The following is a 25,985-nucleotide window of genomic DNA, read 5'->3' on the forward strand; positions in this document are numbered from 1 at the left end:
GATCCGTTACATTTATTTCAGTCATAATTATAAATTCCTTTAGACTTTGCCCTCTTCCAACACAAGATCACTGCACATTAGAAAACGTTACTGTCATTGCAAAGACTCTTCCAGTGTGGATTTATTTGTGGCCCATCAAATTCATCAAAACATTTGCCATTTCTACTTTGCCATGCAGTGAATTATAAATTGTAAACTAGTGTGATAGTATTACAGGATATGTTATATTTCATGTTTATTGGACTTTTCAGAAGCATGCGAGAGTATGGCGAGTATGGAGAGTATGCGAGAGAGATCGGAGAGAGGAAGCAGGAACCATGGATTCTGGCGGAAGAGATATCCACGCTGGAGTGGACAGGATCACCATGAGAACAATGAATTGCAAAGGTAAGTTTTTGATGACTTGGGTTAAAGATTATTTGGAAGACCAGAAATCAGTTTTCTCTGTTCAGTTCTGTTTGTCTTAATTTTAGCTGAAGCAGAGAGTTGTCATGCAATTGAATATCAATGGAGGTGATGAACATTACTCTATGTACTTGATTATTTTGCCATTCTTTTAGGTGGAGTTTGTAACTTTCTGAATCTCAAGTTTGCCATACATGTTGCATTATCAGAAGTAAAGTTGAATGAATTGCAGACAGTCAGTATATTGCCTGACTTCTGCTTAATACAGATATCCTGTCTATTCTACTTTTTAAAATCTCAGAATTTGAATTCTGTGTATTGTTAACAGAATTAATGTAATCATATTCTGAATGATGGGAATGGAATTTGCTTCAAACAAGTATTTATTCATCTTTTTTTAAATACAAAGAAGCCATCAGCAGGTACTTCAAGAGATCAGAGACAACTTCTGCTTTATTTGATGTTTTTAATCCTAAAATCTAATGGGAAGGACTACCTGCATTTATGTGCTTGACATAGCATGTGGTGATTTGGTTTAACATGCTCAGAACTTCAGTTGTACGTTGTACATGTTTGGATGTCATTGTTTAGCTGAAAAGATTTAAAATTGAATTGCTAGAAGCCACGATTGTGTTCCTGAGATATTAGGTTTATATCAAAGGTCAAACATTTGGCATAGTTTGGTCTGTATTATGTAAATTACATTGAAATGCTTTAACGTACGACCTAGTAAAGTTAAAATATTTATAGGAGTTGGACAACAGCCAATATGAATCCATTGTTTGAAACTATATCACCTCTGCATTTTCAAGAAACAAGTTTAAAGAAATGTTGATTTATTTACTTTATTCACACAAATTCTGTGATTTGTGAATTGTGTGAGGACACATTTCTGTAATCTGAATGGCTGTTATGGAACCTGAAATAGGAACTGTTATCAATAATAAAGTGAGGTCAAAATATGCTTTGTGTACCAAGTACATCAATGTAAAACATTTTGCTGTATTCTTCAAACTATTTGATTACTTTAGAAGAGGAACATGTGTGGGGATGTGTTTTATCATTCTTTCTAATTCCTGTTGTGTTGTCACAAATAATCCTGGTGTTTTCTCATTGATTGTCAGCGGGGTTTCTAAATGTTGTGTTGAAGAATATATATCTGTTAAACTTCCATTAAAAAAATACTTTTCTCTTTCAAGATGACATGGTTAATGGTAAGATACCTAACATGGTGAAAGAACAAAGGGACATTGGGGTCCAAATCCATAAATATGTCAGCATAACATCATGGGGTGAAGGGCCTGTACTGTGCTGTAATGTTCTATGTTCTAATAGGTAAAGGTTCCATTATTGTCACGTCATACAGTACAATATGTTAGATAAAGAGTTTTTTACAGATAACTGGTCAATTTTTAAAAGCAGCACAGTAGTTGAAGAAAATCAGTTTAACAGTGTTTAAATAACAACAAACAGCATGAAATAATATTTAATTCTCTCAGAAAAAAATGCTGGTCGCCACTGATTACCGAAGCCCCACTCCTGCTCCTCTGGGAGCCCGACGTCCCCTCTTCTGCCAGGAGGCCGCTCTCTTTTATGATGCCGGGACAAGGGATTCTTCTATTTGCTTGGGGCTGAGAGACAGTGGCATGCATGAGAGGGAGAGTTGGAGAGAAAAGTCAATATGGGATGGTAAAGAAGAAATGGAAAGAGAGAGGGGAGGGAGTTACCTGAAACAAGGACAATTGTCATTCTAATTTCATGTTGAGTGAATTTCTTTTCAACCTGTGAGGTCAGTTTGGCTCTGAAAAATGTTTGGATAAATGACGATTTCTGATTTTTTTTCTTGGATATCCTCATTTATCTGAAATTTTAATTTTTTTTAACGTTTAGAATGTAACATACATGAAATTCTTTAACTTTTGTCGGCCGTAAGGCTGAAAGGGTGTTGCCACTTTATCCAGTCCACCTCACAGAAACCTACAGCAGCACCTGGTGTTCCAAGGCAGTCTCCCCTCCAAGTATTGACCTGCCTGCTTAGCTTCCGAGATCAGACAATCCCAGGCGCGTTCAGGCTTTTTGGTGCTGTAGCCATAAATAAGCTGCCTTTTGATTGGAAAGATGTACTAAGTAATTAGGAAGGCTAACATATTACAAACTAGGGACATTACACCTATTATGTTGGGCATTGGTAAATTCGCATTTGAAGTACAATATTTGGCTCCTTATTTAAAGAAGGATGCTAACTTATAGAAGCAGTTCAGAGGTTTATTAGACTAATATTTGGAAGAAGACATTAGACACAGTAAACTTCTATTAGAAGAATCAGAGTTGATGTGACTTGCAAGATCCTGAAACATTTTGACAGGGTGGTGAAACATAAAAATATAAGAAATAGGGGCAGGAGTAGGCCATCCAGCTCGTCGAGCCTGCTCCATCATTCATTGGGATCGTGGCTGATCTGATGATTGGCTGATTTCCACCTACCTGCCTTTCCCCCATATCCCTTAATTTCTCTACTTTGTAAAAATCTGTCCAACCTTGTCTTAAATATATTCACTGAGGTAGTCTCCACCGCTTCAATGGGCAGTAAGTTCCATAGATTCACCACACTCTAGGGAAAACAGTTCCTCCTCATCTTCATCCTAAATCTACTAACCTGGATCATGAACCAATGATGTGGAGACTATCTTGAACAAGGTGGTCACTATTTAAGACAGAGATGAGGCTCAAACTTTCTCAAGGGTTTTAAAAAAAAATCTCTTCCTCAAAGGTCAGTAGAGGCAAGTTTGAATATCTTAAGGCAAAGGTAATCGGGTATTTCCTAAGTAACAGCAATGGGGAATTGAGGTTATGGTAAGGTCAACTCTGATCTCATAAAGTGACAGAGCAAGTCTATTCCTGTTTCAAATGTGTTTGTTGGGATTGTTACTAACAACTCCCTTGTTACTGTTTAATTTTAACTTGTATGAGCCAGTCGAGAGATAAGTTTTCATGACTATGTCTCACTATTGGAACTAATTTCAAATACAATTAAATTATATGCAATTGTAACAGATTAAATGGAGCAAGTTCTTGTTCCTAATCATTACTCTGTGCCTCAACTGTTAAATAATGGAAGTATATGTCATCCATAAGTGCTAGACAGTAATACGACAATGTACTTAGAGCCTAACTTTGATTGAATCATTCTAACTTGAAACAGAGGCCAGCAGTATCCAAATGTAGACTTTCAGATAAAAGGTGTTGGAGTTTAGAGTGGCTTTTTGCAACAAAATTTCTTTTTATTTTATATTCATGGAAATAATCTGTCATTTGTGTAATCAGGTACAATATTTGCATCTTTTTTGATGTTTGAAAAATGACAGTGCTGCTATGGACCTGCAGAGAGCAGGGAATGTGGACACAATGCTCCCTTGTGAGTTCCAACCACCCAGTCTAACTGCTGTCAGCTCTGTACAGGCTTTCAATGGCCTGTTAAAGGTGCCGATGGTAGTTTATTTTAAAATCCTGCAACCGCGAGTTCTGAGCCCAAGATAGCAGCACCTATGTTCGTCAGCGGCCACAGGAGGTTGCAGACACTGGGGAAACACTGGGTGCAGGGTATCAGAGAACAGGGAGATCATCTCATAGTATAAGCTGATATATCCAGGACCTATGAGGATTGGTAGATGCCAGATAAGTGAATTTGTGGGTTGCTTGAGATTGTGTGTTGTGAAGATTGGGGAACTGACTGCTCGGGTGCATCAATTTTAAACTCTGATATGTTTATCTATTTATTTTCCACTATTTTTTTTGTCATTTGCTGGTGGCTGCCCGTTGCTTGAATTCCAGATGATGGGGATTTTACTGTTACCTGCTTTCTATGATTTGTGTTTGCCCAGTTAGTTCATGTTTTACTAAAACATGAAAATAGAATCATTTATTTTACAGACTGTAGACTTAATATGAATACAAATTTTCAATTTGAAAGGTTAGATCATGGATGACCTGAAGTCCAGCATGTCTAGATTCTAGCAATCAGTTCTGGTTGTTATTTCACGACCTAAATAATGGCTGATAAGTGCATAAAGTTTTGGCATTTGTTCATGTGCTGAGGCCTACTGGGAAGAGCAGTACCTTCACCAATGAACGTCTCAATTACAATTTATTTTTTTACAAAGATTTGCAACTGAAATCTGTCCTTTGAAAACACAGAGTGGGATTCTGATCATGTTCTACAAATCACTGTCTCTGGTAATTCAGAGCAGCAATGCATGTAATTAACCGATCTCTCTTTAATGCTCCACAGAGAGAAGGGAAGTGGAAAGTGAAAAGGCCATTTCTCCACTTCATTCTTTCATGCATGAGTAAAACAGAATTTGCCTGCCTGGTTTTGTCATTTCAGGGATCTGGGTTTTTTTTTCTTTTTCTCTTGAATCAATAATGCTTCAAAATTTATGTAAATGGAAAGTGTAAAAGTCATGCACACATAATGAAAGCATGAGGATAAATGAGCAAATTGTAATTTAATTATGCAGTTGATTCTTATTAAACTGTGACACTATAGCAGGATTGAGTTTATAAACGTTTTAACACAAAGCTTGACGTGTAGTTTTAAAACCTGACATTGGGTCTCATTTAATACAATTCTTGTTCTTGTGATGCAACTGGTTAATTTAAAAAAAAAGTTGTTTACTTCATGACCATTTTTGTGGGCAATGATAGTTTACAAAAACATATTTATGTCTCGCAGTTGCAAGATTTTACTTTGCAGCTTTAGTTCGTCACCACAAGTGATCCAAGTTGGCTGAGGTATTAAATTTGCTTAATGTTTTTATATGACATTCTTTTGCTCCTTAATTTACTGGAAATCTGATTTGTTTATCTGTGAATGGAACAGAAGGAGACCACTTTGCCTTCTAATCATTTCTACTATTCGATTTGAAAATGCATGTGCCCAGGAACACAAAAGGTTGCAGAAAGTTGCACTGATTTCATATCCAATCTCTATGTAAAGTGCTGTCTCAAGAGGGCAACCAACATAATAAAGGATCCCCTGTCCCCATGGTCACAGTCTCTTCTCCCTACTGCCTTCAGTTAGAAGGTACAGAAGACTGAAGTCCGGCACCTTTAGGTTCAAGAATTTTTTCTAAACAGCTATCAGGCACTTGACTCTCTTCACACTACCCAAACCCTAACCATAAACTGCTCTGGGTCCACTAAAATATCTGTCTGCATTAATGAAACATCTCTTTTTGGCACTAACCAAAACTAAATATTAATCCTTTTATATAATGTCTTTCTGACTCAATATGTGATCCGTTTAATTTATCCCATTGTTGGTGTATCTACCATATCTGAGTGGCTGTAGCATCGGTGCATCTCTCTAGTCAATGTACATATATGACATAACTCTCATACTCATAGCCATAATATCCTGATGGATATATGGTCACAACTCAATTTTTCTCATATCTTTGGTTAAGGAATTAGCATAAACACTGATTTACAACTCAGTATTGAACTAAAAACATTTGCCAATTGAGAAAGAACATTTCATTTTTCCACAGACCTGTATTTGTTGAAAAATATTCTCAATAGGTTGACCTTTCTAATAAGCAGCAGTAGTTATAGTAACCTTATCAATGGGGAATGATTCATCATCTCAGTTGGCGTAGTGGTTAGTGCAATGCCTTTACAGTGCCACCGCTATCCCACACTGTCTGTAAGGAGTTTGTACATTCTTCCCATGTCCGCATGAGTTTTCCCTTGGGGCTCCGGTTTCCTCCCACTGTTCAAAAAGGGGTGTAAATTGGGCAGCACGGATTTGTGGACTAAAATAGCCTGTTACCATGCTGCATGTCAATATAAAAATTTGAAATCTTCATTAAGGTAACTTAGAAAGAAAGGCATTTTAGACCTTGAAAAGACAGCTTGTAACAGCATTAGAATGGTCTTTTGACAGAACTATTAACAACATTATATTTATAGATAATGTTTTTGCTATATATTGGAAAACCATAAATTGCTCTTAAATTTATATTTAACATTTTTAATAGTATTGTGTATGAAGTGAAGAATGGTTTGGGATACTGCACCCATTGGAAAGGCTCAGGAAATTTACTCAAAAGAACCTGGAGTGGTGACCTTCCAGAAGTAGGGAAGCTTAGTAAAGAATTGATTGAGATGTTCAAAAATGTGAATGTTTTTGTTGAAAGAATTTGATTTTTATCCGGTACGAGAAAAGAAAAAGTAAGCAGGGATAATTGGTTGGTTTTATCAAAGATCCGACATGGAATTAATGGTGTAATAGATCTATAAGATATGATTCTCATGTCCATGAATATCATGTTTCAATAATTAACAATCTACTTTACTCCTTTACAATGAATCAATAGTTTGTCTTTTAAATTTTAATTAAAAAAAATGTAGACATACAGCACACTCAACAGGCCATTTAGATCCATAAGCCTGTGCCACGCAATTACACCCGATTGACCTACACACCCAGTATGTTTTTGAAGGGTGGGAGGAAATCAGAGTCCCTGGGAAAACCCATGCAGACACGGAGAACGTATATACTCCTTAGACGGAATGGAATTCAAACCTCAGTCCTGATCGCTGACACTGTAACGGCATCAATCTAACTGCCATGTTAACCACTACGCTAACCATATAACAATTACAGCATAGAAACAGCCAACTTGGCCCTTCTAAACAACGCCAAACACTCTCTCCCACCTAACCCCACTGACCCACACTCTACCCGTAATCCTCCATTCCATTTCCGTCCATAACATATCCAACTTCTCCTTAAATGCTAATATCGAGCCTGCCTCCACCACTTCGTCTGGAAGCTTGTTCCACACACCCACTACTTTCTGAGTAAAGAAGTCTCCCCTCACATTTTCTATAAACCTTTGCCCCCTAATTCTTAGTTCGTGTCCTCTCGCTTGTATCTCCTCACTTTTTTCTTAAAGGAAAAATCCCCTCCACATCAACTCTATCGATACCCCTAATAATTTTAATACCTCAATCAAATCCCCTCTCAACCTTCTATACTCCAAAGAATAAAGACCTAACTTATTTAACCTTTCCCTATAACTAAGACCCTGTAATGTAACCCCAGCAACATTCTAGTAAATCTTCTCTGCAGCCTCCAATTAGTGTTTTTTACCTGTTTATTTTCTGTGATTTTTATTTTTGTTGATTGAGGCTGCCGGTTGCTTGAATTCTGGATAACAGGGGTTGGCATTTTTTTCATGCAGGTTTCCCTTTTGATTTCAGTAAGTGAATACTTTATTGCCCATTGTTAATTGCTATTGTGAAGGTACTGATAAGCTCTGCCTCAAACAGTTGCGGTCCTGATGGTGAAGAAACTTCTACCATGCGGTTGAGTAGGGAATTCCAGAAATTGGTATTTACAAGTCACTGGTTTTGGGAGGAGCTTCTTTTTCTCATTGTGGGATTAGTGCTAACCTCTCATTTGATACTATAAAGATCTCCCCCAGCTTATTGTCTAAGAAAACATTTCTCTGGGCGTTGCCATGAAGCAGGTGTGTAACTGGGACCCGCGGGTTCACATTTCAAAGCTTAGTTTTTTCCATTTGTTTCTTTTGTTAAGATTAGAAATTTGTTTATAAGATTTTTAACTTCTTTACATTTTGTTATTTCAGAGGATGACATTTGTTTTGTGTATTTGTATAAAATTATTTTCAGCAGTGTCCTTACCTGTTCTTGGGGTTGAGTTTTTTTCTGTGATTTAATATTCTGTCTTCATTTTATTATGAGCTCCCAATTTTAGTAAAGTGGCATTATCACTGTAAGGGATAGTATAGACAGGAAGAATTGAATGGTCACAGGTAACATTTCACACAAGCACCATCGCATATCACAGTCCAGTGACAATTTGATACATTGGAAGAACTGAGGGAAAGCTTGTCAAGGGAGAGCCATTCTGACTGCTGAAGAGAAAACAGCTTTTTGAAGCAGCTCTTGTAGCCAACCATTTTGTCATTCTGTGAATGACTGGGCCTTTTTGTTGGATTGACCTGTGCCAGTAGAATTTTTTGGGAAGCTAATTGATTGTGCCTAATAGTGAAGGTCACTTGGAGAGACCAGTGCCAGAGTCTTGGAAACTTCATGGAGACCCCCCAGTTCGAATCTCACCTAAAAAAGGACCAGGAGTGTTATGACCACAGCTCGTGTGGATGGACATTTCTTCAAAGGCAACACAAGGAGAATTCATGAGTCTGTAGCATCCACAACTCCAGTCTTCCCATCAGTTTGACATTAAGTTTGGGCATAAAATTTCAAAGGCCTACATTTCAACACTGAATTTGAAAGACTGAACTTTGAAGTAAATTTCTAGACTGTAATGGTTTGGGTAACACACACACACACACACACACACACACACACACACACACACAGAGTTGGGATAGATTTAGTGTCAAAGATAGTTTAAGAGTTAAGACTGTAGTTTGAGTTAGAAATAAAATTAAACACTGTCTGGTTCATTGTCTATTGCTGCTCATTATGCGCGGTTTGTAACAATTTTTTTAGTTTATTAGATCATTATGCAGAAATCTGAGTTGAGGTTCACGATTTCAACTGAATGAGTCTTGGCATGACAGGTTGGCTATTCTATCATATCCTACGTCCATGAATTTAGTTTACCATGATGTGTCGCAAGATTTGGGGACCTGGGGAATAGTTTTATACCTGTGACTCATGATTTAAAGATGAAAAGCAACACCAGTAGGATTACAAAGGTGTAGAAAAAAAGAGAATATATGTGAGGGTCATTCTCTGAGATGCATATATTTTAATGCAAGAAGCATAGTGAACAAGGTAGATGAGCTGAGAGCATGGATAGATACTTGGGGTCACGATATTGTGGCAATTAGTGAGACCTGGCTACAGGAGGGGCAGGACTGGCAACTTAATGTTCCGGGATACATTTGTTTTATATGTGATAGATCAGGGGGTAAAAAAGGAGGAGGAGTTGCTCTGCTTGTTAGGGAGGACATTACTGCCGTGAGGTGGCAGGATGGTATGGAGGGATCGACCAGTGAGGCTGTTTGGGTGGAATTGAGGGGTGGAGGAGGCAAGAGGGTGCTAATAGGGGTGTATTACAGACCACCAAATGGGCCAAGGGAATTAGAGGAACAAATTTGTAGGGAGATAACGTATATGTGTAAAAATCATAGGGTAGTGATCATGGGAGATTTTAACTTCCCACACATTGATTGGGATACCCATACGGTTAGAGGGCTGGATGGGCTGGAGTTCGTTAAATGTGTTCAGGATTGTTTTCTAAATCAGTTAGTAGAAGAACCGACTCGGGATGGTGTAATACTGGATCTCCTGTTAGGGAACAAGCTAGATCAGGTAGCGGACATTAATGTTGGAGAACCAATTGGGTCTAGTGACCATAATTCTGTTAGTTTTGGGGTATTTTTAAGGAAGAGCAAGGAGAGGCCTAAAGTTGAGGTTCTGGATTGGAAAAGAGCAAATTTCGTAGGAATAAGAAGGGATTTGGGGAGTATTGAGTGGGACAGGATATTTTCAGGTAAGGATGTTAATGAAAAATGGAGGATATTCAAAAAAGAAATTTTGAGGGTACAGAGTAGTTATGTCCCAGTCTGGATCAAAGGAAAGGCTGGAAGTCATAGGGAGGCTTGGTTTTCGAGGAATATTGGAAATTTGGTTAGGAGAAAAAGGGAGGTGTACAAGAGGTATAAAGAGCAGGGAGCTGAGAAGTTGAAGGAGGACTATAAGGAGTGTAGAAGGAATCTTAAGAAAGAAATTAGAAAGGCCAAAAAAAGGCATGAAGAGGCTTTGGCTGACAGAGTAGAAATAAATCCAAAGGGTTTCTATAAGTACATTAAAAGTAAAAGATTAGTGAGAGATAAAATTGGACCCCTTGTAGATAGCGAGGGTAGGCTGAGTGAGAAGTCTGAGGAAATGGGGGAAATTTTGAATGATTTCTTTGCCTCGGTATTCACTAGGGAAAAAAATGTTGAACCAGTTGAAGTAAAGAAAAATAGTGAGGAGGTCATGAAGCTTATAAGGATTTCTGAGGAGGTAGTGATGGCTGTGTTAAAAAAGATAAAGGTGGATAAATCTCCCAGACCGGACAAAATATTCCCTAGGACACTCAGGGAGGCTAGTGGACAGTTAGTGGGGCCATTAACAGAGATATTTAGGATGTCACTGGCCACGGGGGTGGTACCAAAGGATTGGAGGGTGGCGCATGTAGTTCCTCTGTTTAAGAAAGGGTCCAAATGCAAACCTGGGAATTATAGGCCTGTAAGTCTGACGTCTGTGGTGGGCAAGTTGATGGAAAGTGTTCTGAGGGATGCTATTTACAAATTTTTGGAGGTACAAGGATTGATAGGGAGTAATCAGCATGATTTTGTCAGGGGTAGATCATGCTTGACAAACCTGATTGAGTTCTTCGAGGGGGTTACAGAAAAGGTTGATGAAGGGAAAGCTGTGGATGTTGTCTATTTGGACTTTAGTAAAGCTTTTGACAAAGTTCCCCACAGGAGGTGAGGAAAAAAGGTGGAAGCATTAGGTATAAATAAGGAGGTAGTGAAATGGATTCAGCAGTGGTTGGATGGAAGGTGTCAGAGAGTAGTGGTAGAAAATTGTTTGTCCAATTGGAGGCCTGTGACTAGTGGAGTTCCTCAGGGTTCGGTCCTGGGTCCACTATTATTTGTTATATATATTAACGATCTGGATGTAGGGGTAGAAAATTGGATAAGCAAGTTTGCGGATGACACAAAGATTGGTGGTGTTGTGGACAGTGAGGTAGAGTACCGTAGATTAAAAGGTGATTTAGGAAGGCTGGAGGTGTGAGCTGAGAAATGGCTGATGGAATTTAATACAGATAAATGTGAGGTGCTGCATTTTGGAAAGGCAAATTTAAATAGGTCATATACATTGAATGGTAGACAATTGAGGAGTTATGGTAAATAGTACCCTCAAGGCTGATACTCAGGTAGATGGTGTGGTGAAGAAGGCATTTGGAATGTTGGGCTTCATAAATCGGAGTATTGAATTCAAGAGTAGGGAGGTTATGATGAAATTGTACAAGGCATTGGTGAGGCCAAATTTGGAGTACTGTGTACAGTTTTGGTCACCAAATTATAGGAAAGATATAAACAAAATAGAGAGAGTGCAGAGAAGGTTCACGAGAATGTTGACAGGATTTCAGGGTCTGAGTTACAGGGAAAGGTTGTGCAGACTTTTTTCTCTGGAGCGTAGAAGATTGAGAGGGGACTTGATAGAGGTGTTTAAGATTTTAAAAGGGACAGACAGAGTAAATGTGGATAGGCTTTTTCAATTAAGAAAGGGGGAGATTCAAACTAGAGGACATGGTTTAAGATTGAAGGGGGAAAATTATAAGGGGAACATGAGGGGAAATTTCTTTAAGCAGAGGGTGGTGGGGATGTGGAATGAGCTTCCGGCAGACATGGTCGAGGCGGGATCATTGGTTACATTTAAGGAAAAACTGGATCGTTACATGGATAGGAGGGGACTAGAGGGGTATGGACCGGGTGCTGGTCAGTGGGACTAGGAGGGTGGGGATTTGCTACGGCATGGACTAGTAGGGCCGAACTGGCCTGTTCTGTGCTGTAAGTGGTTATATGGTCCTTTTGATACTGGCTTTACCATGGTGCAGCTGAACTAGTGCCCCACTAAAAGGCCTCCCCATCAATAAATAAAAAAAAATCATACAGTATATATATAGAGGTTATATTTAATATCATTGTGGGGTCTGGCCTGGAGGAAAACTGAATTTTTAATCTATTATTTCACATTCAGCACTTATTGAGTCTTAATGTCTTGTCAGTTAGATAATAGAAGGTGAGAAGAAGTTGTGACAAGTATCAAAAGGTCCTTTTGATACTGGCTGCCTTCTTGAGGCAGAGGCTTACATAAATGTTTGCAGTAGATAGGACATCAGAACCTGTGATGGACTGGCTATGTTTACCAGGAGGTTATCGGAAGCTATGTTTACTGGAGGCTATTGAGTTGGCAGTGCCTTTCTGATTGGCATAGAACCATAAAATTTAATGGCACTTGACAGGAAAATCCACATCTCCTCTATACTTACCTTTTAGTTCTCTCTAGATCACAGGGAAGCTTTTGCCTGCCCCCTCAGTTTAATTTTGAATTGCCTTGGCATAAAAGTCAGCACTGACATTAACCATTGGTTTGCTTACTGCAGTGATGTTAAATTGTATAATTCTATACCAACTAGACAAGTTCTGCTGTCAGGCATATACTGGCCAAATATTGGCTGTTCTGAGCTTGAGTGGCAACTAACTTATCAGTTCTTTCTGAAGTTTGAGATATTGCCAAGGATGTATAGGTTGTTGATGTTAATTTGTTATTCAGTGATATGAGGTATTAGGTGAAAATTTAAAAAATCACTTTGTGGTAGAGTAATGATAAAACATATGAAATGAAGAATGCAGGAAGCACTTGACAGGAGATAGAATCTGTGGAGAGAGAAACAGCTGAATTGCAGATTAACGAATGTTTTTATTTAATTTAAAGTTACAGCTCAGTAACAGGCCCTTCCAGCCCACGAGCCCAATTACACCCAATGAAACTACAACCCCTGTACATTTTGAAACCCATGGGGTCCTGGGGAGAATGTACAAACTCCTTACAGACACTACTGCATTTGAACCCAGATTCGCTAGTGCTGTAATACCATTGCATTAATCGTTATGTTGACCATGCTGCCCATCAGTAATAGGGCACATTTTATACTGGTAAATAATGGTAAGAATCGAGAAAATCGGTGACACCAAGTGAGACTGAAGACCACAAGTGGATTGTTGCTGAGAGAGGGTGATGAAGGCTTGTTAATCACAGCACTTTTGTTGTAAGTAAGAGGAGATAAATAAATGGAAAGGGGGAGGAAGAACATCAAAAGAAAATGCCGAACTATTGGATATAAAACATCAGAGAAGCAAAATACAGATGCTGGAAATAGTTATCTGGTCAAGCAGCATCTGCAGAGTGAGGGAAGAGAAACAAAAGTTAACACAAAGTCTTTATCATAGCTTTGATCTTTCATCCAAACTTGCCAATTCTGATTCAAACTTGCCCAAGGAAGCAGTCGAGGATGCTTTATTGAATGTATTTAGGACACAGATTTTTAAAGAATAGGGAAGTTAAAGGTTATGGGGAACAGGCAAGTAAGTGAAGGTGAGTCCACACCCAGATCGTCCACACCCAGATCATCCACAATATTATTGAATGCCAGAGCAAGCTCAATGGATCAGATGCTTTCTTCCTGCTGCCATTTCTTATGCTTTTGTGTAAACATGGCTGATTACCTGAAATTATTTAATTTGATATCGAGTCTTGAGAACTTGAGGTGCCAAATTGGAAGGAGAGGTCATGTCTTCAACCTTTCTTTAGACTCGTTTGGAACAACGGAAACAGACAAAGACCAAGAAGTCAGAGTGGGACTAGGAGAAACAAGTGGCTGAAAGGTGGCTGGTTACCGTTGTGAACTTGTGAGAGATGTTTTACAAAACAATCACTCGTACTGTTAGATTTCACCTCTGGAGGGGAGAACATTATGCAGACACTGTACATCAGGTTGGATGAAGTACATGCAAGGTGGGACAAGTATAAGTAACGTGCTGCTTCACCTGGAAACAGTGTTTGGGTCCTTGAAAGGCAGAAGAGTTGGAGGTTCACATTTCTTCAGCTGGATAGAAAGATGTGGACCCTTCAGTATCTCCCAAAAGTATTTGCTTGATTTTTGTGTGTTTTGCGTAATTACAGTGAAACCTTGTTAGAATGTGATTTGTTAATCCACGGACTCACTTATAGTGTGGGTGTCTGTGGACCCCAAACATTGATTTTAGAATGCCACAGTGGCTAACAGCCACAAACTCAAAAATGGACTCATGGCTCATTTACAAGATGTGTATGTTAATATTTGTAGTTTAAAGGCCTCATTATAGTGTTTAACCCCTCCATAAGTCTTCGTCCGCGAAGCCAAGCCAAAGAAAGATAGTGTTTGAGTCACAGTAATTCTGTTATCCTGCTTCCTGAATCATGACATATATGCATCTGTTCCGCGACTCAGCTCTAATGTGGTATGAAATCTTGGACCTCAACTACCACGTTCTAACGAAGTTTTACTGTGTTTGTTCGACTGGATAAACTTCATTTTATATATTGCACGCTCTGCACATGTCAGGATAAAAAGGCAATTAAGAATGCCATTTTGGGTGATAACAATTTAATTTCAATAAACAAATCTGTTAATATGTACCACATCAATTGCTATCGAAATACAAAAGCAGCATGGCTATATATTATTATTTGAGTATTAGAAATGTTTTGTAATTAATACATTGTTTTGCTTGAACAACATTATAACAAAATTATTGCAATTTCTGGTCAAATCAGTCATTTAATCAGGCTACTGGTGGGTAACTTGTGTACAAGGAAGACTAAGCACAAATGTAGTACATCGCCAACGGATATTTAGTATTTATAAATTATGGAATAAGTAATATTTTGGCTTAGCTGTTTTCCTACAAAAATAAGTTGTAAACAAAAAAAAATTCAATTCTGTGATCTATGTTGGTCTGGGTTTTTTTTAATTTGACAATTTAAGTGCAGTTTCCTTAAATAGGCAACAAAAAAGTATTGAATGTAATATTGAGTATTCCTTGCATGGCAACAAAATCCACATATCCATGAATAAATTAATTAATTAGAAATTCCCAAGTATTCATTTGGTTCCTTGGGAGGATAGTTCTGCATATGTAAAATTCATGCAAAGTCATTTAGCTTCATGTATATAACATTTAAACTTTAGTATTAAAGATGAAACCTTACAGAATTTAGACATTCCAAATACAATGAGAAATGTGAGAAATGTTTAAGGTTAGTCACTCTATAGGCACTTTCAGACGGCCAATTGCCCCACTTGTAAAGCCGGATATTTTGGCATTATGCGGCTGTTGGGAGGCCACATGAATGTGCAGGAGGTGCCTGCGAAGCAAACTTTGTAACCCTCCTCTGAGAGGGATAATCGCCACAGCACAGGGACCTCCCCAGCCATCTGAATTCAGCGGCTGCATTTGGGATGACAGTCAGTTGGCGAGCGCCTGACATCTCCTCACCCAGCTGCCCCTTCCCCCGGCGTAGGAAGTCGGGGCAGGGGCAGCTGGCTAGGCTGTCAGCATGGGGGCTGGAGCGGCCGGTGGGGGAGAAGGGGGCTGGAGCAACTGGTGGGGGAGAAGGGGGCTGGCCGAAACAATGCCAGTACCCTACTGGAGCTCCGTACTCCGCCACCGGCCGCTCCAGCCCCCTTCTCCGCCACCGGCTGCTCCAGCCCCCTTCACCCCCACTGACTGCTCCAGCCCCCGTACTCACCTGCCAGCTGCTCCAGCACCCTTCTCCTCCACCGGGGGGCAGAGCGATCAGTGTGGGGACATTCCACGTGGGATGTCCCCGCGCTGGCTGTCCCAGCTGACAGCCAGCCATCCTAACTTGACAGCCCAAGGGACAGGAGCCGGAGTGTGCTCAGAGAGCCGCTTCCTTTTCTTCAGGCACATTCTTAGCGGAGAATCCACCTGAAGAAGCCTTATGTTCCACACAGTTGGCTTCCTCAAACCTGGTGTTCATTTCTACATATTCTGCAAACTTCAATTTGGCTTAAAATTCCTGTTCAAATCTTTTCCCAATTTCAAACCCACTTGCTCTTCATTTTTGTCTTCACATTGGTTCCAGTTGCTTCTAGTTTACATATGTTTTCCATTTATTTAACTTACTTATTGGTTTCTATTGCCGAGCCTGATCGAAATCTGGAAACTTCTGATTGCTTGCTGAATCTCCCTCTGTAACTGGTTGTGCTTTCAAGGATTCAGTCTCCATTGTTTTGGAACATCCTGGTTTTCTTTCAATTCCATATACAAGAATACCCTGTTTAACAAATACTCGCTTTACGCAAATTTGCTTATACGAAGAAACTTGTGTTTACTATACAAAAGGAATTTGAATGGATTTTCGCTTTTACGAAAATAGTCTTCAATAGTAGTGAATGGGTCTTCGCTTTATGCCATTTGTCTTCTGAAAGGTTTCATAGGAATGCTCTATTTTTGTAAAGCAGGTATACCTGTATACTGTGCATTTCAGTATATGGCGAGTCTTGAAACCCTCAAAAAACACTCAATCAGGAGTCGACTTGTATGCCAGATTCAAAAAAATCCTTCAATTCAACTAAAAAATAACTGCTCAACAATTATAAGATGACCCATAAAACACCAAAAAGATCCCATCATTCATACTTTTATCATTTTGCTGGAGGCTCCATGATAGCAACCACCTTCTGGCCACACCCAACAGCTCAGTCAATGGAATTTTTTTTGGGGGGGCAGTTTGACATATGCACAATATATGATAAAACCATGAAAATGGGGACCCAACCTATCTGAAAGTTGACATATGCCAAAATATATGGTATGTCTGTAATAGTCGATACCATGTAAAGGTTGACCCCCTGTATTTTGGCCTAAAAGTCTGGTATTTTCCATATATATTCTGTAAAAGTCGAGCCCCTCTATTTTTGGCACAGATCACCCTCCCATCAGAGGTCCTGAATGCCCGGCCGCCCTCCCATCCGAACTCCCGAAGCCCTGATCGAAGCAGGTACTTACCATGGACCAAAGTAGTATGCATGTAATAGCCAACTCCCTAAATTTTACCCTAAAAATTGGTCCACAAAATTTGACTATTACAAGCATATATATGGTATAGCATCCTTCAGTCCTGCCTCTTCAACAATGCTAGGAGATCAGCCTTCTTTTGCCCTGATGCCCATTTTTAACTTGCTATGTGTCCATGGAGTGCTTTGAATTATTTTGTAGCATTTCCCAAATAAAGGCAAGCTATTTTTCTGCAATTATTGTTAAAATATTAATTATTTCTACAAATGATCATATGTACTTCCAAAATGAGATAATATTCCCGTTCAAAGTACACTACATTTAATTCCCCAGTATTATCAATGAACATAGATTCTAGAATAATTGCACTGAGCACTGAGCCTGGCATGGTGGACCAAAAGGTAAAGAGGAATGCAGTGGTCATTGGGGACTCCATTGTCAGAAATACAGACAGGAAATTCTGTGAGCCAGATAGGTATGCCCGCATGGTGTGCTGCCTCCCTGGTGCAAGGGTGTGGGATATCTCAAATCGGGTCCAGGGTATTCTAAAAGGGGAAGGCAAACAGCCTGATGTCTTAGTACATGTGGGTACCAATGACATAGATAAAAAGGAGGAAGTACTGAAAAAGGATTACAGAGAGCTAGGACAGAAACTAAGAAATAGGACAGCCAGGGTGGTGATCTCTGGTTTGCTACCTGTGCCAAGTGCAACTGAGGACAAAAATGGAAGGTTAAGAAAAATGAATGTGTGGCTGAGGGGCTGGTGTAAAGGACAGGGTTTTGGCTTCTTGGATCATTGGGATCTCTTTTGGGGAAGGCATGACCTCTACAAGAAGGATGGGTTACACCTAAACCCAAAAGGGGTCAATATATTGGCAGCTAGGTTTGGTACAGCTGTCGGGTGCGGTTTAAACTAATTTGGCAGGAGTGTGGGAACCTGTATGATAGGGCAAAGGACAGAAAATATAAAAAAGTTAGGTTAGGCAGCAAAAGTAAAAAATCAGAAAGAGCAAGGAGGGTGAAAAAAGCAAATCTGAAGGCTTTATATCTTAATGCAAGAAGCATTCGGAACAAGGTAGATGAATTAGCTGTGGAAATTGAGATAAACAAATATGATTTGATTGGGATTACAGAAACATGGCTGCAGGGTGGGCAAGCCTGGGAACTTAACATCCCGGGGTATACGATATTTAGGAGGGATCGGCAAGAAAGAAAAGGGGGTGGGGTAGTATTGATGGTGAGAGAAGGGACCGACACGATTGACAGGAAGGATATTAACTCAGAAGATGCGGAATCTATATGGGTAGAACTGAGGAATAGCAAGGGGCGGAAAACGTTAATGGGGGTGGTATATAGGCCTCCAAATAGTAGTGTAGAGGTGATGGAAGGCATTAAAAGAGAAATTAGAAAAGCGTGCAATAAGGGAACAGCTGTCATCATGGGAGACTCTAATTTGCATATAGATTGGACTAGTCAAATTGGTAAAAATACAGAGGAGGAGGAATTCCTTGAATGTTTACGGGACGGTTATCTAGACCAATATGTCGAGGAACCAACTCAGGAGCAGGCCATTTTAGATTGGGTATTATGCAATGATAAGGGGGTAATCAGCAATCTTGTTGTGCGAGGCCCTTTGGGTCGGAGCGATCACAATATGATCGAATTCTCACTCGACATGGAGAGTGATGAAATTAAAACTGAGACTAAGGTCCTGAATTTAAATAAAGGGAATTATGATGGTATGAGACGGGAGTTGAGTAAGATTGATTGGGTGGTGTTTATGGGAGAGTTGACTGTGGATAGACAATGGAAAGCATTCACAGATCTAATGGAGAAATTGCAAAAATCGTTTATACCGGTTTGGCATAAAAATAAAACAAAAAAGGTGACTCAACCGTGGATAACAAGGGAAATTAGAGACAGCATTGGGTCCAAAGAGAGAGCACATCAATTGGCCAAAAAAAGTACCGCAACCGAAGACTGGGAGCAGTTCAAGATGCACCAAAGGAGGACAAAGGGATTAATCAAGAGAGCAAAAATAAATTACGAAAGTAAGGTTGCGGCAAATATAAAAACTGACTGCAAAAGCTTTTATAAATATGTCAAGAGGAAAAGATTGGTGAAATCCAGAGTAGGTCCTTTGCATTCGGAAACAGGGGAATATATAATGGGGAATAAGGAAATTGCCTACAAATTAAATTCTTACTTTAGTTCTGTTTTTACAAGAGAGGATACAAATAATCTCCCAAGGATGTTGGGAAACATAGAGACTAATGCAAGGGAGGAACTGAAAGAAATCAGTATCTCTAAGGACATGGTCTTGGGGAAATTGATGGGATTGAAGGCAGATAAATCCCAAGGGTCTGATAATCTACATCCTAGGGTACTCAAGGAAGTGGCCATTCAGATAGCAGATGCTTTAAGAATTATTTTCCAGAACTCGATAGACTCAGGATCAGTACCCATGGATTGGAGGGTTGCTAATGTTACCCCATTATTTAAAAAGGGGGGTAGAGAAAAAGCGGGGAATTATCGGCCGGTGAGCCTTACATCAGTAGTGGGCAAAATGATGGAATCCATTATTAAGGATGTAATAGCGGAGCATATGACAAGCAGAGAAGGGATCGGACGGAGTCAACATGGATTTACAAAAGGTAAATCGTGCTTGACAAATCTATTGGAATTCTTTGAGATGGTGACAGGTAAAATAGATGGGGGAGAGCCAGTGGATGTGGTGTACCTGGACTTCCAAAAGGCCTTCGATAAGGTTCCGCATAAACGACTGGCTTCCAAAATCAAGGCTCATGGGATTGGGGGCAAAGTATTGATGTGGATTGAGAACTGGCTGGCAGGTAGAAGACAGAGAGTTTGGATAAATGGCTCATTTTCTGAGTGGCAGGCGGTGACCAGTGGGGTACCACAGGGATCTGTACTGGGACCCCAGCTGTTCACAGTTTACATTAATGATCTAGATGAGGGGATTGGATGTAATATCTCCAAATTTGCAGATGACACTAAGCTAGGAGGGGTTGTGTGCACGGAAGAGGGGGTCAGGAAGCTCCAGTGTGATTTGGATAAATTGAAGGACTGGGCAGATACATGGCAAATGCACTACAATGTGGATAAATGTGAGGTTATCCACTTTGGTAATACAAACCGGAGGGCAGATTACTATTTGAATGCCAATAGATTAAGAGATGGGGAAGTGCAGAGAGACCTAGGGGTACTTGTACATCAGTCTCTGAAGGCGAGCTTGCAGGTACAGCAGGCGGTTAAAAAGGCAAATGGTATGTTGGCCTTCATATCAAGAGGGTTTGAGTATAGGAACAAGGATACCTTACTGCAGCTGTACAGGGCCTTGGTGAGACCCCACCTGGAGTATTGTGTGCATTTTTGGTCACCTTATCTAAGGAAGGATGTTCTTGCAATGGAGGGAGAGCAGAGGCGATTCACCAGGCTGATACCTGGAATGGCAGGAATGACTTATGAGGAAACATTATGCAAATTGGGATTGTACTCGCTGGAGTTTAGAAGATTGAGAGGGGATCTCATAGAGACCTATAAAATTCTGGCAGGACTGGACAGAATGGATGCAGATGGGATGTTTCCAATGATGGGAAAATCCAGAACCCGGGGCCATGGTTTGAGGATAATAGGCAAACCATTTAGGACCGAGATGAGGAGGAATTTCTTGACCCAGAGGGTGCTGAATCTGTGGAATTCATTTCCACAGAGGGCAGTAGAGGCAGGTTCATTAAATCTATTTAAGAGGGAATTAGATATATTTCTTCAGTATAAGGGTATTAAAGGTTACGGAGAGAAGGCGGGGGCGGGGTACTGAACTTTAAGATCAGCCATGATCTCGTTGAATGGCGGAGCAGGCTCGAAGGGTCGAATGACCTACTCCTGCTCCTATCTTCTATGTTTCTATGTTTCTAATAAGCAAATATCTTAAACTAACATGGTATTTTTCACAACTTCTGGGTTTTCCCAAATGCATTGTCACATTGAATTACCATTGAGTGTAATAATGTATGAAAACATGATGGTCTGAGAGCTACATGGTATCAAAACAATCTTAAACTGTTATTCTGAAAATATACTTTGAAGGTATTGGCTAATGTCGAACAGAATTGCACTGGATTTGTACCTTCTTTCCATTTCTTTCCTTTTGCCATTGAAGTGTTTACGTATTGGGTCTTTCTGTGTGCAATTTCTCTTCTTTCTCTCTCTCTCTCTCTTTTTGGCTTGGCTTCGCGGATGAAGATTTATGGAGGGGTAAATGTCCACGTCAGCTGCAGGCTCGTTTATGGCTGACAAGTCCGATTCGGGACAGGCAGACACGGTTGCAGCGGTTGCAGGGGAAAATTGGTTGGTTGGGGTTGGGTGTTGGGTTTTCCTCCTTTGTCTTTTGTCAGTGAGGTGGGCTCTGCGGTCTTCTTCAAAGGAGGTTGCTGCCCGCCGAACTGTGAGGAGCCAAGATGCACGGTTTGATGCTGGTTTAAAATATGTGCAACAAATCCATATCACCTGGTTTAACCTTAGCTTTGATTGTGGACTGATGGTCATCCTACTTAGTTAGAACCAGTTTCAGGTGGCTGTACAAGTCGTTAACAAAAGTATGGTGAATTTATTTTGTTCTGAAAATTGTCAAAGTTACAGAAATAAATTACCAAGACCACTTAGTAAATCAATTAGTTTTCTTGGTAAATATTAGCACCAAAGTATGAGAGTGTATTTGCTTGTATAATTAAATATAGATTAAAGATCAATAACCTCAGGTTTAACTGGGGAGACTTTTCTGTATTGATGATGACAGTTTTGAATCAGTTAATGAATGGACGCTGACATGTGGAGTCAGAATGATGAAAGAGCAGATGCTGTGCCTAATAAATGTATTTCCTGATAGGCAGTGGAGTGATGGAGTTAGCCACCTCATCACTTTCAATTGGTAGTATGCAACCATCCTGACAAGCAGTGTGGGCTGAAGGATGATAACATAACATAGAAGCTGGCTTACCATTTTTCAAATATGCCTAATGTGGTGGTTTATTGTTGACTCTTCTAATTAGGAAAAGTGAATTGAAAATATTGCTGGAACCCTATTGGCCAATGATTTTGTATGTCGGGGTGTAATAGAAGATTTAAACTGTGTTTTTTACTTCTGCAGCTGCAAGGCTGAGAACCTGTTTGTTTTTTAGAATCAGCAGACATAATCTAATTTACACCATGAGGCCCAGGATGCATATTTAGTAGACACACCTCAATTCCACCATGGGGCCCAGGATGCAGTTGAATCAGAAGACATTATCTAATTTACACTATGGGGCCCAGGGATGCATATGATCAGTAGACATTATCCAACTTCCACCATGAGGCCCAGAGATGCAGTTTTCTTTTGTTGGTCGCAGACTGTCAGGAGACCTTGAAGATAATTAAAACATTTGTTCAAAGAGATCTGAAGTAAATAACTTTTGGGTAATGCCATGGTCTTGCTGCTGAAGTTTGAGACTCTCCAAGAGGTGGCAACATCTCTCAGCAAGAAGAAGAACTTCAAGATTCCAAACCAACGTCCCGGTCCGGGGAGGTGGAGAAGCTGCTACCGGCGCCCAGACAACCTACTACAAGTGTGCAGTCATCACCTCGCTTTGGCAGTTGGGACCAGTCCAGGCATTGATAAGTATAATTGGGAAGGGCTTGCATTTTGTAGTGTGAATTCAGATTTAGATTTAGTAACAAAGACTTGTATAAACTGAACTGCTCTCGGTGTGTGTCTATTTTCTTTCGGTAGCTCGAACACTGTGACCAATCTAAAACGAACAAAGTGAGAGGTACAAGTTTACCCAAGACACGGGGTAATACCTTGTTTCATAGTTAAATTAAAATGTTTAAATTATATTTAAATATAGACATACAGAATGGTAACAAACCCTTCAGGCCCATTTCACCTACAACCCCATTATAGACAATCCCCGGGTTACGAACAACTCGTACTTACTAAGGGGCTGTTCTCCAATTGGAACATGCTCATAATTGTGTCCCAATTTGCACATGTGCATAATGCGCATAATGTTACCTTACGAATGTGAAAAGGAACCTTAAGTGTTCTGCCTTAAGTATAGATTCGGCTTACGGGCAGACCCAGGTAATGGAGCTCGATCGTAACTTGGGGACTGCCTGTATATTTTGAAAGGTGGGAGGAAACCAGAGCATCCGGAGGAACATCACGTAGGCACAGGGAGAATGTGTAAACACCTTACAGACAGAGTGATATTCGAACCCAGGTCACTTGCACTGTAACGGCTTTGCACTAACCATCCTGCCCAATGATAAAACTTTTAATGATAAAATGTTCAAATTTAGATTTGTAGTTATTTTTTTTTCCACAACTCTTAAAATCACACATTCCTCTTGTTTATCTATGTTTCTCATTATATTTTCTATCCTGGTTTCACTCTCTTTCCTTTTGTGTTTCTCCATGCTCCCTCATGCTCTTCTTGCCTTCCTGATCCATTCCTCCATTGTTCAGTGAAAGTTGCAGATGCATCTGGGAATGAACAGAACCATGGCCAAATACTTCTCAGTTGGAAATTTCTGGTGCTACATAAACCAAGCAACTTGAAATCTCCAATTCCAGAAAAGGTTTGTTATGCGCTTTAAAAAATTTATGGATGTTTAGATTTCATATTGTGCAATGGGGCTTCTCAGGAAGTCAAGAAAATACAATGATTGTAGTGAACTGATTTCTTATCCCTGCAGTAATTATGCAAGGTCTTGGAAGTTGTGCATCATAGTTTCTGTAAAGATTTGTATCGACTTTTTTTAATGATAGAAGTAATTTAGAGTGAGGACAAGTTCTGCCAGGTGGAAGAGGGTGGTGGTAGAGGGTGACTGTTCAAGGTCTTTGGTCTAGGAAGAAGCGAAGTGCTTTCAGACCTTCTGGGGGATGGAGGTATAAAGGGATTGGACATCCATCGTGAAGATGAGGCAGTCCGGTTCAGGAAATCTGAAGTCATTGAGGAGATGGAGGGCATGTGAGGTCATTTTTTGAGATTTTGCTCCACGTTACTTGTTGAGTCATTACTTAATCATACTGAATGGCACTTAGCCTCAAAGATAGGAAGTAAAATGCATGGACATTTTTAAAAAAAAGTACTTGATCAGGTTTAAAACCCGTGTAACTTTTAAAATCTCCATGATGGTACATATTTTAGATTATTAAGGGAATTCTTTTTAATTAAGTAAACCAGAAGACACACAGTCAGCCATGGAAAATTGCACTGAGATCATGATCTTACTTGTGGAAGAGTAGATATGAGTGGCCACATGGCCTCTCTCTGCTGTTTTAAATTTAAGTTTCTGGCAAAGATTGTAATCGAAGAAAAATGACAGTGGAAATGAAAATAAAAACAATTATTTATATATTGCCGATCCACCAAAGTCGGTTATGATATTTTGGTTGTGCCCTTCCTCTTATCAACTGTCAACTTTCTTTGCCTGTGCTGACTTCTTTGCACATTTTTCAATCACTCTGTAGTGTAATTTTCCAGGATATTCACCCTCTGCTGAAGATAATCATTTCCTGCACAACCTTTCAATGAGTTTTTCAATGGTTTATAAAGGGAACTTTTATTTTCTTGCCTTTAGAGGGGACTTGACATGAATTTATTTGTTTCCTTTCAGAAGATGGCTTCCATTAGGCTACAGGAGACTGAAGCACATACTAAGTTTTGGATTTATTTGAAAAGCACATTCTTGTGATGTAATATCCATCAAAATTGACGGTGATAAAGATATTTTGTCAATGCCATCAAGAAACATCACTGAAGTGTTTGATTCACATGTTAGCATTCTGAGTTTTTGGTTTATCTTGGCATTTTATTATCACAATTTCAAAATGCAAGTTTATTTTAGTGACTCTAGACAGGACATGAAATACTTTACTGATTAAATTTTAGTAGCTTGCATTATTGACACGAGAAAATGGTCAGACATGTAGTACTTTTACTTGCTAAATATATTAACTTCCAAGCATTTAACTTGAAATTTACTTCCTCTGATTTACTCTGATAGTTTATTTTTTAAAGAATGAGTGGCTTGCCTTATCCACCTATCATCTCCTTGTGCCTTGTGGTTTCAGTGGATTTCAGTTTATTATTTTGTATCTGATTTTTATTGAGAGACTGTATTAATACACACAATTACTTGGTTGTAAAGTAGCTTCAGATAAATCTTGCTCAATATCTCTGTCAGATAGTGCAACTGGGAGTAATCTATATGGCTACTGAGAAACTTGCTAGACTATTTTAATCGTCAGCCTTATGCCAGTAGATCACATATCCACTGTGTGTCAAATATAACTCGGCAAAATACAGCTGTTGATTGTTTAGGCAATGTTAGCAATCTTGGATTGACTGTGAAGTGAAAAACAAAAGAAAATAATTGCATTCAATAGTATTCACTTACATTATCACATTGTAAAAGTATTTCAATGGTCGTTTGAGCTTATTTACGACAGTACATTTCATGATCTGCTCAAGGTCCACAGTGAGATGCATTAACTTCTAATCAGAATCTCATTTTTTTACTGAAAGTAGTCATTATTGATAATAGAGTAATATCTATTATTGTATGTGAAATGCCACAGAGAGCAAATTCTTCAATGTTCACAGAACCAAAAGGCAGTCAATGAAGAGAAAGATATTTGCTAGTAGTTGAAAATTAGGGAGCTATACTCATCCCAAGTTCAGCATTCCTAAATTTAGCAGCTGTATTTAGCAGATCTGATGCTGATTGGAGTGTAATGGCACAGCTAGTAGACCCACTGACTCATAGTACTGGTGCCCCAGGTTCAGTCTTTACCTTGGGTGATGTCTGCAT

General features: G+C 39.6%; 1 protein-coding gene across 10 annotated transcripts in view; it reads left to right on the top strand.

Moving 5' to 3' along the window:
• Window positions 1-25,985, top strand: part of ccser2a (coiled-coil serine-rich protein 2a) — a 499,558-nt gene that overhangs the window by 182,187 nt on the left and 291,386 nt on the right. For all 10 annotated transcript variants that reach the window (XR_011340229.1, XR_011340227.1, XR_011340228.1 and 7 more), the window contains one exon: window positions 252-387. Coding sequence is in view for 6 of the 10 variants with exons in the window: in XM_069885631.1 (XP_069741732.1) it covers window positions 252-387 (136 nt within the window). In the remaining 4 variants the exon portion in view is untranslated. The remainder of the gene's footprint in view (window positions 1-251; window positions 388-25,985) is intronic.

This window comes from Narcine bancroftii, chromosome 6, assembly GCF_036971445.1.
Source record: "Narcine bancroftii isolate sNarBan1 chromosome 6, sNarBan1.hap1, whole genome shotgun sequence".
NCBI classification, from domain to species: domain Eukaryota; kingdom Metazoa; phylum Chordata; class Chondrichthyes; order Torpediniformes; family Narcinidae; genus Narcine; species Narcine bancroftii.